The sequence below is a fragment of the Dipodomys spectabilis genome, unplaced genomic scaffold (genome assembly GCF_019054845.1).
Source record: "Dipodomys spectabilis isolate Male_0828 unplaced genomic scaffold, ASM1905484v1 ptg000069l, whole genome shotgun sequence".
NCBI classification, from domain to species: domain Eukaryota; kingdom Metazoa; phylum Chordata; class Mammalia; order Rodentia; family Heteromyidae; genus Dipodomys; species Dipodomys spectabilis.
Window position 1 is genome coordinate 22,918,422 of NW_024870746.1, and position 15,469 is coordinate 22,933,890.

A 15,469-nucleotide genomic window follows, 5' to 3' on the forward strand; every position below is an offset into this window, starting at 1 on the left:
CTAATTGAGAGGTGGAGATCAGGAGGGTTACAGCTCAGTGCTGGATAGCGGAAAGAAGTTTACTGAGACCTTCATCTCAACCAGTAAAAGCTGAGCACTGTGGCATGCACCTGTCATCCCAGCTGTGTTGGACATAGAAATTCGAGATTCACGGTCCAGGCTGGTCCTGGCATAAATGTACAACTCCATTAAAAAATAACTAAAACAACAAAAGATGTAGAAAAGCACTCCATTTCTGAGTATATATCTGAAAATCATGAAAGCAGTATCTGAAGTGATTTTATAAATGTAGTTCAAATGGCAGAGTGCCCGTCTAGCAAGCTCAAGGCCATGATTTCAAACCTCAGTAACACCCAAAATAATGAAAACAAAAAATGTGGATTGGGAGCGTATCTGATCTAGGAGAAGATGAACAGAGGAAATCATCAGTGAGGAGAGTTTTGTTTCTCAATAGTTTAAATAATTGAATAAAAGGAAATCAGCAGCGACAACTAGTATCTAGTGGGAAAGAATGGATGGATTGGAGGAAGGTGTTGGCTGGAAAATAAGGATGAGTCTTGGGGGTGTAGGTAGAATTTGTGAATTGGAGTTTGGCAAGAATGGCCAAGTGTTTATGTCCAGAACGAATAACTATTAAACATGAGCTCTAGAAACTCTAAGATTATGCTTATCATTCAAGAGTTCATTGACTCCAGAAAGACAGAGTCACATAAGGCAAGTCTGTTTTTAAACAAATACAATTTATTTTAACGGCTTATGTACACTTTATGAATTACATCCTACCAACTACTGAAGCTCATGAGAAAGAAAACTATGAAGTATCTAACACTCTAATCGTACACTAAATATTTATTTATTATTATTTTTTTGTCAGTTGTGGGGCTTGAACTCTGGGCCTGGGTGCTGTCCCTGAATTCTCCAGCTCAAGGCGAGTGTTCTACCATTTGAGCCACAACCCCACTTCCAACGCTAACTATTTATAAGTATAACTTTACAACAACTTCAAAACCATGTGCAAATTGAGATTACCAAGTGACTATGACAAAGAATATTCAGTGTCCTGAGAAATGTTCCAACCAAATGGGACTAATTAATTACATCAGAGAAGGAAGCTACTATTAAAAATAAAGCCAGTGTTCCCAATAAGGTGTGTCCATCATAACCATACTTTATCATAAGGCTTCCGGTGGATCTCAAGTTGAGCTTCAGAAATTCTTGTACCACACCCAGTAGAAAGCTGGGCTCCATCTGTACCATCTAGCAAGGTTTCTTTGTTCTGGAGAGTAAGAGCAAAGGGAAAGTTTTAGCTTATGAAATCATTTCACTGATGTGGAGACCACAGAAAGAGACTTGCTGATATTTGAGGTTCTTGAGTTCATGTGCAGTTGGATCCCAATCCAGGAAGCACACTGAAATAGATCATTTCTGTTCAGCATGAATAGCAGCAGTGAAAGTTAAAGTGTAAATAAGGAAGGCATTAACGTTCAACCTACTAGTCAGCTAGAATGTTTGTAAAGCTTCTAAGAAGCTATCATTCTGTTAAGAAGTACTTCTCACTTGACATGATCTAGAACAAATATATAATGCTAAATGAGGGAGAATGGAAGAAATACTCTATTTCTCACTTGTATAAACATCTATATAAACATCCATAGATGTTTAAAACGCAATAGCTTTACCACGAGGCCTCACAGAGTTGTATTTAGGGACCCCTGTGCCACGATGTTCCTGTTTTCCTCTTCCTTTTTCTACTCCCTGGCAGCGAGCAGCTCTTTCTTCTTTAATGGCCCAAGGGGTTTTTTATACCTTGCTATGGTACTTAATCTTTCACTAGGACACACACAAGTCTTATTGGTCTTAGTGAAATAAGGGGCAGAGGTGGTTGTGTAGGAGAAAGTAGTCTGAACTTGAATTCTTGACTTTGTTCCAGAGAAAGCTTCCAACCTTAGTTTTTCTCATCTTGCAAATGAATCCTGTGTTATCTGGAGATAACAGCCATCTTTTCAAAGCGGTGGTAAGGGCCAAATGAGGCAAGGCATGAAAGACCCACAGCATAACGCCTGCCAAGGTAACCTTCCAATGAATAATCCCCAGTTTTTCCATGGAACTTCTGGCAGACTGTTCACAGGGTCTGTCTCCTTGTTCACTAGCAACATACTTAATCCCTAACATCTTTCTCAACTCAGCTCCGTTCTGGAAACAGAACCACTGGAAGAGAACTTCACCATGTGCATTTCCCATCCCCCTTCCCACCCATCTTTGTCTATGCCCTGTGTTCTGACTTCTCTTCTGTGACTCAGTCCTTGACCATTTCAGGGCAGTGACTCAGTCTTGACCATTTCAGGGTAACTCCTCTGTTCAAGAAGCAGGTCTTGCATTCTCTAATGCAGCCAAATTTGCCCCAGCATGTTTCCTTCTCCCCTGCCTTCTATTATATTCATTAAATGATTAGATCATTCATTACAATCATTAGATCATTCCCATCAGCCTATAAAAGCCACACTATATTTAATCATTCTTCAGAATTCTTTCCCTTGATTTCTTATTTATTTTTTCCCCACTTAAGTCATGTTATTGCTCTATTTATCTGGTCCTCCTGATGGGAAAACAGGGGAGGGAGGTGTCTATAGTTAATATGTACAATTTCTCTTCCTTCACTTCCCTCCCCCCACCTCTCTCTTGGTTGGACATGGGGCTTGAAATCTGGGCCTGCACGCTGTCCCTAAGCTCTTCAGCTCAAGGTGAGGGCTCTACCACTTGAGCCACAGTACCACTTCTGGTTTTCTGGTAGTTAATTGGAGATAAGAGTCTCATGGGCTTTCCTGCCTGGGCTGGCTTTGAACCTTGATCCTCAGAGCTCAGCCTCCTGGGTAGCTAGGATTACAGGTATGATCCTCTGGTGCCTGGCCTTCAGTTTCTCTTAAGCTCATTCTACTCAGTCTTCTGCCCCTTTTCTCTCCATCAAAACTGTTCTTGTTAAGTTTGCCAACAAATTGTGTGGTGCTAAGACACATTCTAATATTCAGTTTATTCATCTCCCCCCCAACCCCTCAACCTCCAGGTTGGGGGTTTAGACTCTGGGCCTGGGTGCTGTCCCTGAGCTTCTTTTGCTCAAGGCGAGCCCTCTACCACTTGAGCCACAGTGCCACTTCTGGCTTTTTTGAGTAGTTTATTGGAGATAAGAGTCTCTTGGAGTTTCCTGCCTGGGCTGGCTTTGAGCCACGTGGAGGCTGAGATCTGAAGATCTCAGGTGTGAGTCACTGGCACCCAGCTATCTTTTTTGACTAATTGGTAACACTTGACCAAGTTGGTTGTCCCTTCCTCTATAAACTTCTCCTCACTTGACTTTAGCATAGTCTATTTTGCAGCTTTAGCTCAAGCTGCTGCTTCCATTCTTTATTGGTCTCTTCTCTATGACTTTAATATTGCAAGAGCCAAGGCTCAGGGCTTAGTTTTTTTTTTTCCTCCTTGTTACCTCCTAGATGATCTTCAGATCTTATTTAGTTTATCCATATGCTTACAAGGTCCAAATGTGTATGTCCAGCCTGGCCTATTGTTCACAGCGCAGAGCTAATTGTGCATCATTGGCCTTCTGGACACTTTGAGCTGGATGTCCATGAGACATCTCACGCTTAGCATCTCCAAAGTCTTAAGTCCCGATTTCTCTTCTAGCCTCACTCTTCACACTCAGTTATCTTATGCCAAGTCTATCCTTCTAGATGCGTAAGCCAAAAATGATGCCACCAGGGCAGCTTCACGGATGCCTCTCTTTCTCCCTTATATTCTGGTAAACACCGTCTGCAACTCTTATTATTATTATCTCTAAAAGAAAATGTGTGTAGAACCTGCCAGTTTCTTGCCCAAATTATTGTAATTGATTCCCCATCACGCACCCTTGCTCTCCTAAAGTCTCTTTCTCACATAGCCGTTGAAGTGATTATGTAGCACTTAGGCTCAAAACGCCAAGGGTTCCCATGTCAGCATCCAAAGTTATTAGGACAATCTAGCATTCTCTCTACAATCATTACCCCTTCTCTCAATCCTTACCTCTTCTCTCTCTGATTGGATTTCTACCATTCTCCTCCTTGTCTATGATATGCTTACTGGCCACCTGAGGGGTGCTTCCAACACATCAGGCACCCACCACCTTCTGGCTGCTCTTTCTTTTTGGAGTGCTCCTTCTCAACGGAGTCACACGGCTGGCCCTTTGCTTCCCTGAAGTCTTTATACAACGCGCACTTTCTCAGTGAGGTCTTCCCTTGCAACTGTCTTTTTCTCTGTCCCCTTTGGCCTATTTCTCTTCATAACAGTTCTTAGTTTCTTTGTTTTGCTCTTAGTCATTTTATTAGTATTTGTTGAATGGACAAATAGGTTTAAAAACTAAGAACACGAGTTGACAATAGTAACTATGCAAATGATTAATGCACTGGCATGATGATTGACACCTGTGAGATAGAACCATATATATTTTTAGTAGTTATTGATTAAAAATGAAGGCAGTCTGGACATAGGCATTAATAAAAATATTTCAGGGACATTAGATACCAATTTGTCTTCTTCTCAGCTTGCTGGGTTGTACGGATCAACAGAATACCCGTCTCGTGTTTCTAAGTGAAGCACTCCTTCTTTAGGCTTTGCATTTGTATAATAATGGCTAAATGGAAGAGATAAGAAAAAAAAGTTAAAATAATCAACTTTATTTCTTGATCATGATTACGATAAAGATGTATCAGTTGTTTGCTTGTCATTTTCCCAACTTTTAGTACTTTGCACAGATGATTTCATCTTACTGTCTTTAATATGAAGTAAATACTGTAACTTCCTTTTATTTAATGGCACATGAGAATAAATAATTTGTTACTTTGCTAACTGACCATGTCAGAAGCAGGTGGTAGATAGCTTTATTCCATGTCTAGGATGACTCTTAAAACTAACAACGATGGGGGCTGGGAAGGTGGCTCAGTGGCAGAGCGCTTGCCTTGCAGTGCATGAGGCCCTGGGTTCGATTCCCCAGCACCACATAAGCAAAAAGAAAAAAGCCAGAAGTGGTGCTGTGGCTCAAGTGGTAGAGCGCTAGCCTTGAGCTGAAGAGCTGAGGGACAGCACCCAGGCCCAGAGTTCAGGCCCCACAACTGGACCCCCCCCCAAAAAAAAAAAAACCAAAAAAACAAAAAAAACTAACAACAATGATCCTCAAATTGAAAGAAGAAAAATTGAAAAAAGCAATTTTTATTTTAGCATGTGGGATCAGTTTTATATTACAATTTAAAAGGAAACTTGCATATTTAATGTTTAAGTTGAAATTCTCACATACTGATGCAGCACTGAAAACTTAAGACACAAGACAGTGTTTTAATTTGATTCTTCGAAAGCACATGTGTGTGTGTGTGTGTGTGTGTGTGTGTGTGTGTGTTTGTGTGTTTGTCCATCAGTCTATCTCTGTTTGTCTCTGTGCATTGATGGGGATTAAGCCCAGGCTTTCAGTCATGCTAAGAAAACACTCTATTATTGATCTCCATCCATAGACTGGCTATACTTCTAAAACCACTTTAGCAAAATTAGTGAAGGACAATAAAATGTGATTATAGTATCATATAGGGCTTTGAAAAAACCAGTGGGGAAAGAAAACTACTGCTGAGGCAACCTTACACCATGTCTCATACTAGCATATTTAAGAAATCAGTTTATAGGAGACACATTAAGAATAATACAGAAGGAAAATTTTAGGCCCCTGTGAGATTTAGGCTTTGTTAAAGTACCTTAGATAGCCTAGAAAAGAATAACATAATCTTTTCCAAATGTTTGTTTTAAAAATACTTAATTTTTAAAATATTGATTCTAATATTTAATTAAAATTAAACATTTTAATTTTAAACATTTAAACTTTTATTTAAATATTTAATTATTTAAATCAAAGCATTTAAATATATTTTTAAATATTGATTTTTAAGTGTTTATTACTCCTCTATTAAAAGGATTCTAGAGAGCTCAAATGTCAAATATTATTTCAATTATTAGAAAATAAACTGAAGCTAGGCTCTGGTGGCTCACACCTATAATCCTAGCTACTTAAAAGGCGGAGATCTGAGGATTACAATTCAAACTAGCCCAAGCAGGAAAGTCTGTGAGATTCTTATCTCCAATTAACTACCAAAAAGCCAGAAGTGTAGGTGTTGCTCAAGTGGTAGAGCACTAGCTTTGAGCCCCAAAACTCAGGGATAGCACTTAGGCCTTGAATTCAAGCCCCAGGACCAGCACACACACACACACACACACACACACACACACACACACACACACACACACACACACACCACCACCACCACCAAAAACAACAATTACAACATAAATTAATTAATTAATAAAGTAAAATAAGTTAGAAAATGTAAACAAGAGAACAAGACAGGAATTTACTATCACATATATGCTCTGTTCATATCAGGGCATTTAAAGACAGTATATGGATAACAAATGAGCAAACAATAATAAACATACTGGAGCTCTAGGAAGTGTTTGCATTGTAAGCATTCCTAAACTTTCAGTGTTCCCCACACATGCAGTGGTCTGATAGCAAAGTTAGTAGTAGCATGAAGGAAAGAGATAGAGAGCACAGTTTCTATTTATTTAAACTTTTAATTACTTTTAGCCAAAATTAATCTTCTAGCTTCCTGTGGGGAAAGTCATACAAATAACAGACTTTTTTTTTTTGAGACCCTTCTTTTTCTTGAAATTTATGGAACGGAGTGGTTTTTTTCCTGCTCAGTCTGGTCTCATCGATCTTTTTTACTTTGTTACTTTTTCTGTTCTTCTTAGTGTCAAGGCTTTCAGTGTGATACTGGTGACATCTGCCTGATCCCACGCCCTTCCCCCAAGCCCTCCATCACCAAACTCAGAATATAGGCTAGATGGAGCTGGTTATATTTCTCCATGAGCTGTTCCTCTCTTCTCTTGGTGAGACACTGGATCACCATCACAGGAGTTGTTCTGTGTACCCCTAGCTCCCCACATCACTAAGTCCTGGAAATCCTAATCAGGTCAATAGCAAAGATATCTCTTACCTGTGTGCCTCCTCCTAATCCCTGCCACTGCTCCCTTAGTGGAGAGCTGGATCCTACTCCGGCATTTGAAAATGCAAATCTGAAGACTTCCCTGCCTGAGATCCTGAAGGACCAACTCAGCTCCCTGTCATGACATGCAAGTGTATGGAAGATCTGCCTCATGACCTGTGATCACCTTCCTGTCAGAGTGCATCTCCTACTACTAGGCTTTGTGAGTGAGTCTAATGTGGGGGTAATCACAGTAGGTACAGTTCAGTAGCTACAGAACAAAAGAAGACTAAATAGACACAGCCACCGTCTCTCTTCAGATCCCTATTTCCCTAGCAACACACACAAGGCTTCTGAACTTACCGTCCTCTGTATTTTATTATCATGAATAAGGCGATGACAGCCAAGATAATCAGCAGTGCTGAACCGGCACAAATACCTGGAGTGGGGGGGGGAGGGTGGGAAGCGGTGAATTTCAAATGTCACAAGAATATGACCTATTATGAAGCATTGTGAAGGCTATACCTTTTCTCAACCAGAAATGCTGAATTCCTGGAGGATTACAATTGAACTTAAGATTTTTTTTTTCTTCCTGATTTGATCCAGTTCATTTAATTGCTAAAGTACCAAGCACATGACCACAGATTTTCAGTCAAATTTCCATAGAGCTTCTCTGTTACTTTCCATTTTACTTGTAATATTCTTTCTTTTTTTTTTAAATTTTATTTTATTTTATTTGAGAACATACTGTACAGAGGGGTTACAATTACATGGGCAGGATAATGCATACATTTCTTACCAAGCATTGCAGCCTCCTCCTTTATTTACCCTTCCCCTCCCTTCCCAGCCTCCCCCCTCCCCCCCCCAATCCTTCCCCTCCCCCCCCCCCACACCGACATTGTAAAGCTCGTTTTTGACATGACATTTTGTACTTCTCATTGTTGCAACAGGTCCACCTGAATCCTTAAATGACTTACTTGTAATATTATTATCACTAGGTTGAAATTAGGCACATAGGATGCCAGGATCTCATGATTTTGTCTAACAACATTTGACTCTTGGTGACAAATTTATTTTGCTACAACATCGTAAGGCAGCTGAATTCTAATTCTGCTGCACTAAATCATGCAGCAGGGATTTAAATACCAAAAGCTAATGAAAATCAACCTTCTAACTTAGGAACCAGTACTAGATGGCGGTTTAAGTCAGTTCTCCAGTGCTATGCTAAAGAAGTATTTTGTAACATGCATGTTCATTAAAATATACTTAAAATACCAAAGAAGATCATATACAGTGGGTTAAAGTGAAAAAAAATATTAACAGGAAAAATATGGAGTGTCTAATTGTATATGTATTTACGAAACATCGTAATAATAGCTTTTGTCCAAGTGCTTAGGGAAACTTACCACCAAGAATCGGAATCAATGATCCTAAGGAGAATATAAAATAAAGACATCAGTTGTAGTATCACTATCCATTGTCCCCCAAGTTCCTTTATCTTCTGATTATGTGCTGTGAAACACTCAGCTCCCTTCCCAGTCTGCTTATAAACTATTAAATCATTGAGCTATAACAACTTTGTTTTGATTGGTCGTGGGGCTTTAACTCTGGGCCTGGGTGCTGTCCCTCAGCTCTTCAGCTCAAGGCGAGCACTCTACCACTTGAGCCACAGTGCCACTTCCGGTTTTCTGGTAGTTTATTGGAGATAAGCATCTCAAAGACTTTCCTGCCCAGGCTGGCTTTGAACTGCAATTCTCAGAACTCAGCCTCCTGAATAGCTAGGATTATAGGCGTGAGCCACCAGTGCCTGGCTATAACAACTTTTAAAAAAAATTATGTAATAACTCATTGATTTGTTTTTCACTTTAGTTAAGTAAGTTGGGAGAGTTCTGTATGGGTAAAAAGCCAACATATTCAACTTTATAATTAGTGATTTTTTTTCAGGATAGAATGCAACAAGATGGGAAATCTCTGCTACAGCTCTTTACAAAATGGAAGACTGTTAATTTTGTTTGCATTGTTTGCTTTTCTTAACTGAGCTCCCCTCTTTTGATTTCCTTTTATTTTTGTCCCTCACTCTCAGAAAGATATACTTTTTCTAGAATAGATACCTAACTTCAAGATAATTGGTTATAATTGCATTGGTCAAAGACCTGTGCCAATTGAAGTCTTGGAAGTCTCAAACATTGTACTTGACTGAGACAAACATCCGTGAAGTACCCTGTACTTACTTGATCTGCAGACCGCTAGGGGAGGGTTCCACTGGTGGTCACCCTGGCACTGGCTCTGGGGACTGCCGTCCAGGATGTACCCATCTTCACATTCCACGGTTACAATAGCTCCATACTGATACACTCTCCCTGGCTCCAGTCCCTTCTGAATTCCATTGATCTCTTCAGGAAAGCTACAGTTTACCTCTGCAATGAAAAGTATCTAGTTGAAGCAGATTATAGTTCGCTCTTTTACCAAGAAAGTAAAGTTTCTCCTAATGGAAAGCTTCCTGAGACCAATTTATTTCATTCTCAGTATGCAAAGTGTCTTTCAGCCACCTGTTTCAACCACTTGAAGATAATTTAAGCTGGATTGGTTTCTTTTTTTTTTTTGTGCCTCTATGTCTATGCTAACAGTTTTGGATATTTTGAATGTCTTCTTAGAATGGGAAGTATCATAATTACTGTTGCTCTGCACTTCTAGTCTTACTTCTAGTCTTACATGCTTTGTTATTTCTTCTTTCATTTGTTCAGCGTAGAGGTCAATAGTATAAGATCGTTGACTAGAATATTGACTACTTCCTAAGCCAGTTAGAAATCTCTCTATGCCACAAGGACCCCACCCATGAGAAAGAAATAATAATGGAACCATCTTCCATGGAACTTATCAAGGTTAAGGTAAGGCCTGTGCATAATATCTAGCATTTTGTAAAAAGTACTCTAGAATATTAGATGTTAACTTACTGCTTGTATTTCCTATACTTTGTTGGGAAAATGAAAATCACTTTATGAGATTTTTATACACATTGTACCCACACTGCCTATAAGAGCAAATGAACTCAAAATGCTTGTCATGTTCTTGTAATGGTGTTTTTCATATGCACTCATTGCAACCATCACTATAACGTGAATACAATCTGTGCTTTAGTTCAGTTTATAAAACCACTTTAACTTTCTATATCTGAAATGACTCCATAAGGGTCAGTAGCTGGGCAGAATATAACGAAAAGGCTTTTTGTGTATGTGTGTGCTGATCCTGGAGCTGAACTCAGTGGCTGGGTGCTGTCCCTGACCTTTTTTTTGCTAAAAGCTAGCATTCTACCAGATAAGCCACAGCTCTACTTCTGGCTTTTTGGTAGTTAATTGGAGATAAAAATCTCAATAACTTTCCTGAGTAGGCTGGCTTTGAACTGCAATCCTCAAATCTCAGCCTCCTGAGTAGCTAGGATTACAAGAGTAAGCCACCAGTGCCTGGCCAAGTCATTTTATCTTATTTTTTAAAGATACTTGGATGTGTTAATGTATTGATTTAGTTCTATGCATTTGATAAAGTGAGCCATTACTTTGATGATTTTAAGTTGGAAGTGTCTAAATGAACATATCTATTTTGGAACAAATTAGTGCACTAGGAAGAACAGCAGCAACAGAATTAGATGAAGTACCTTTACAGTAAGGGGCAGGCTGGCTCCAGATTCCCTCATGTGTGCAAACACGGAGTGCCTCTCCCACCAGCAGGTAGCCTTGGTCACAGCTGTACCGGATGGACATCCCGGGAGAAAACTGTGCTATATTTCCACCAGTGTGATTCCCCTTGAAGATTGTAGAGGGAGACTGACAGCCTAAGAAAGCTTAGAGTGCAAAAAGAAAAGATCTTTAGGTCAGCACAAGGGCATACTTATGCCTATTGGCTAATTAATTGTTAACCAGAGACATTCATTCCAACTAGAGCAAGCAACGCTGGGCAAACAGGCATTTCTTGTGTGCCATGTATAATCCGATGAAAAGTATCAAAATGAAGTTAAAACATCAGTGGCTGCGGACCCCACCCAGTGTAATGTTTTTCCATTTAAATAGAGATCAGGATGCAGTCCAGGCTTCATTCAATGCCCCCAAGAAGCAGGAAGTAAAACAACCCAATGTAACAAATTAGAAAAGTTTGGTCCTAAGTTCTAGCCACTGGAAACCTCACTGCAAGTTCACTGTAAAGTCCTGGAATGTAGAAACAGATTTCCGTTCATATAAGACCACTGTGCTGATTAAAGGGAGTGGTTCTGGGAACTGAAATCAGTTGAATTCTCAAATGGCAGCCTCGGCTCTAGAGAACCACCAACAGGATCAAAGATGTCCCCGATGATAATGGACACTACAAGAAATACAGTTCAGTAGCTTTGAAGGCGAATTTCATTTTCCAGATTATTCACAGGTCTTTCCACTGATACAGTAACCTTAAATATCAAAATATCAAGCAATGTTATTGTCAGACATGTGCCTAAAAAAATTGAGATTTTTTTTCCCCTCCAAAATCTCAATTCATAGGAATAGTAAAATTGGAGGCCCCATCAATTTGGAAGCTAACAACATCGTCCTTTCATGTGCTGTTGCTAAATATAACGAGAAAGGAATGGGGGAAAGCACGATCCAGATAGAAGTGAGAAGAAGGAAAAAGGCATCTGACATAACATTATAACTGCTTTGGCTTCGAGATGATTTTCCTTAGGCTGAATACAAGTGCATATTCAACACCCTTCTTGAATTCATCCCTTCAAGGACTTACCCATTTTGATACATGTTGGTATGCCTGGTACCCATGTGTTATCTGTGTGACATCTTATCAAGTGACTACCATTCATGAGGAAGCCAGGATTGCAGGCAACATGCACTATATCGTTGTGGGAATAGGTAGCACGTGTCTTATTGAGTTTGTATCCGTGTTTGACTTCTGGGTTAGGGCAGTGAGTTACAGGAGAGTGTAAACACTGTGGGAGAGGCCCACTCCAGGATCCTTGTCCTTTAGAATCTTTGCTGCACTGTAGATTTTTCTCTCCCAGAAGATAGAATCCCGGGTCACATTCATAAAAGACTTTACTTCCATATAGGAATGGCTCTTCCACTGTGCTTCTGTACTTCCCATTGGCAATCATGGGAGGAGGCTGACAGTGAATAACTGCAGAAGAGATATTAGAGGATTCAACTTCATCTAGTACATCCAAATGTCTGCATTCAGGCACAGATATCACCGTGCAACTGCATCATTATGTTCACAACTGTCTGTACTTTGGAGCCTGGATTATAATTGTGTTGAAAGACTCCATTAAATGTGATTGTGTGTGCAATGCACACTCATAAAACATTCCAATAATACATACTCATACTTGATTTTTTAATACAAAAAATTCAGAAAATATGATAAAGTCTTAGCAGGTCAGAAAGACAATGATGTTTTGGTATCCTGAAAGTATAGGCTACAATTTTTCCACATAGTAAAATGAGCAGATATATAACATATATTCATTCTTACTAAACAATCTGCTTCCCAGTATTAGTGTTAGCCACACACTAAATTATCACAGGTTTGCCAATTAGCTCTTCAGTATCTTGCCCTCTCTAACATGTCAGGTGTATGGAGAGTTCCCTCCCCCCACGCCCCAGTTTACCTGTACAAACAGGAATCTTTTGAAACCAAACCCCATTCTTAGTATCTTGACACTTCTCATAAGCATAGCCAGTCATTTGGTACCTACAGAGAGACAGATTATAATGTGGGTCCTCTTCCCCAGATCACATTTCTACCACCTAGCCTCTTCAAACCCCAAGTACAGAGGTACTTCTACGTAAGAACGTTGACAGAGACAGACTAAAACCCTTTCCAATATCAAAAAGACATGAAGGAGTCAGAGTTGGAACCTAAGGTGGCTGCTGGCTGTGTGTGCTGAGGAGGGACCCCTGGAGGGGCTGCCTGACAAGCTTTGGTGGAGTTAATACACCATCCATAGTGACTCCTTTCTCGGCATGCATTGTTTCACACTTACCCATCTTGACAGGGCATATTCACTAGTTTCACAGGTGAACCACGTGGAAGCTGCACAGGTTCACATCCTTCTGGAAGAGCAAAGTTGGAGTTACTTATAGATGCATCTCAGCAGAAAGAAAGACAACTCTGGAGCCAAAAGTACCTTCGCATCGTGGGGCGGGACTCCACTGTCCTGAAGGCATACAGTGGATGGATTTGTTTCCCACAAGCATGTAGCCAGGGTCACAAGTATAGTCTACAGACATCCCAGACACAAAGAGGATCATATTTCCACCTGTATGCCGACCGTGATGAATCTCGGAAGGAACCTGGCAGCCTGGAGAGAAAACTCCCCACGTAAACACAGAGGGATTTCAGCCTTAGAACTGCCAGGGCACAACATAATCTAAAACTCTGAAGCCAAGGCTAGGGTAGCTTTCATCCACCATGGAATGCTTTCTTCTCTTGTGAAGAAATAAGTCCCTTTAGAAAGCTTATCTCATTGTCCATCCTGCGTATATCCCACATCCCAGGGGGTGGGCATTTGCGTAAGGAACACACACTGTGTACAAGAGAACAATGGGAAGGTAGGAAAGTAGCCCATGCTCCTTTTCCATGGCCTTTTGGTATGAGTCTAGCTTTGGGTGGAGATAACAAACAAGTATTAATAAATAAATGCTTTGAAAGAAACTCTCATTGCATTTTTTTTTTACCTTTTTCACAAGTTGGTATATGAGGATCCCAGGTGTTATTGGCTTTGCAACGAATTTGGCTGCTGCCATTCAAAATGTAGCCATGATTACACTTGATTGTTATACTGTCATTGTAGACATACGATGCCTTCTTGACAGCTGTCGTGTATCCATTGTCAATGATCACCTCTGAGCACTGGACCACAGGGAGCCTGAGCCTGCAGAGGGGAGCTGGACTGCTCCAGCTGCCTCTCACTCCGTCCTTGCTTGTGCATCGGATGGTACGCTCCCCGATGAGGTCGAAGTGCACTCCTTTCTCTGGCCCAGGGTTACATGTATACATGATTGTTGTCCCATAGGGAACATCTTCTGAAGTACTTCCTGTGTGTATCCCATTATAGATAACAGGGGGTGGTGAGCAGGTGATTTCTAGAGAGACAAAAAGATACTGTAGAAGTTTGTTCACATGACAGAAGAGAAGAGAAGCTGGTTATGATCCAGGGCACGAACGGATTTTCCTGATGGGAGTCATATCCAAGTTCATTATGTATATAAAATACAATGTAAGCAGATTCCAGAGGAGAGACACATCTTCATTAAGTGAATACGCTGATCAAGTTCATATTACATGAGGCAGTAAGGCCTAGGAATCAATTGCTACTGAAAAAAAGAATTCTTTTAAATAACCAATAGGGAAATGAAATGTCCTTTTTTTGAGTATAATCTCTTTGCTCTATGATAATCTATATGGTTAGCAAGGAATATTTGTTGTTGAATGAACATCTAGTTAGCATCAGGCAGCTTCATCATTCAGAAAGTAGGGACAGTACCATTTAATTGCAAGAATTTTGGTTTCTGTAGATGTACAGTTGAGTGACTAGAATTCTAGAGACTCTATGTGAGTTGCCTAAGGTCAAACAGCTATGAAGCAGTAGGAGCAGAATCTGAATCCAGATCCTTCCTTAATCACTAAAACTCCAGTGTATCTCAAATGAAGAATAGTGGGTGAACACATTCATCATCATCATTAATATCACCCTAAACCACAGCGAGGTATTCATTTAGCTGGCGAGAATAAAGGGGTGAAAATAAAAACACAGCTCAGCCATGCAACCATAGCTGCTGACAAAGTTAACAAAACAGTATCAAATGCATGAATCCCCAAAGCCTGGCTTAACACAGACAATTCCCAGGGAGCACACAGTTCTCAACCATTGCACATCCTGTCGTTTTTTGCTACTCACCTTTACAAAGGCGAATCTCTACAAACCAAGGAACTGTACCTTGACACAGTTGGTAAGCACTCCCACTCAATCGGGACCTAGAGATAAAGAGTCAGGTCATTCAGCAATGTGGGTCACAGGAAGCTAAGCAAAAGCTATTGGCTTCCAAGCAGACTGAACACTTTCAGGACAAGGTGAAATAGGAAAAGCAACATCATCATCAACAACAGAAGGTAGCCAGCTTCCATACTATCCATCCATTGTCTAGTTTCCATGCTTGGAGAACTAGTGGGGTCCATAGTCCATGAGTGAAACCCTTACATAAGAGATCGCAGTGAGCACTGATAAGCCCGGCCTGACTGATGTTCAGTCTTCACTCACCCTTCACCACAAGAAGCATTAACAGCTGGTCTAATGAACTGGTCCTTGGGTTTTGTAAAGAGTTGTGGTCCTATGGGTTTACACTCTGCCACTAAGAAAAGAGACAAGGATGAGAAACCAACTCAAG

General features: G+C 40.4%; 1 protein-coding gene across 12 annotated transcripts in view; it reads right to left on the reverse strand.

The window, feature by feature from the left end:
- Window positions 1-4,545: 4,545 nt before the first annotated feature.
- The window catches only part of Cr2 (complement C3d receptor 2), a 32,127-nt gene continuing 21,203 nt past the window's right edge, over window positions 4,546-15,469 (reverse strand). For 9 of the 12 annotated variants that reach the window (XM_042681300.1, XM_042681306.1, XM_042681308.1 and 6 more), the window contains 12 exons: window positions 15,343-15,433; window positions 14,983-15,059; window positions 13,760-14,167; window positions 13,210-13,383; window positions 13,066-13,135; window positions 12,691-12,773; window positions 11,811-12,200; window positions 10,699-10,884; window positions 9,278-9,463; window positions 8,453-8,476; window positions 7,410-7,485; window positions 4,546-4,654 (listed from right to left, as the gene is read on the reverse strand). In XM_042681300.1, the coding sequence (XP_042537234.1) occupies window positions 4,561-4,654; window positions 7,410-7,485; window positions 8,453-8,476; window positions 9,278-9,463; window positions 10,699-10,884; window positions 11,811-12,200; window positions 12,691-12,773; window positions 13,066-13,135; window positions 13,210-13,383; window positions 13,760-14,167; window positions 14,983-15,059; window positions 15,343-15,433 (1,859 nt within the window). In that variant the 3' untranslated portion in view covers window positions 4,546-4,560. The remainder of the gene's footprint in view (window positions 4,655-7,409; window positions 7,486-8,452; window positions 8,477-9,277; window positions 9,464-10,698; window positions 10,885-11,810; window positions 12,201-12,690; window positions 12,774-13,065; window positions 13,136-13,209; window positions 13,384-13,759; window positions 14,168-14,982; window positions 15,060-15,342; window positions 15,434-15,469) is intronic. The other 3 variants (XM_042681301.1, XM_042681303.1, XM_042681302.1) reach the window with 3 other exon arrangements.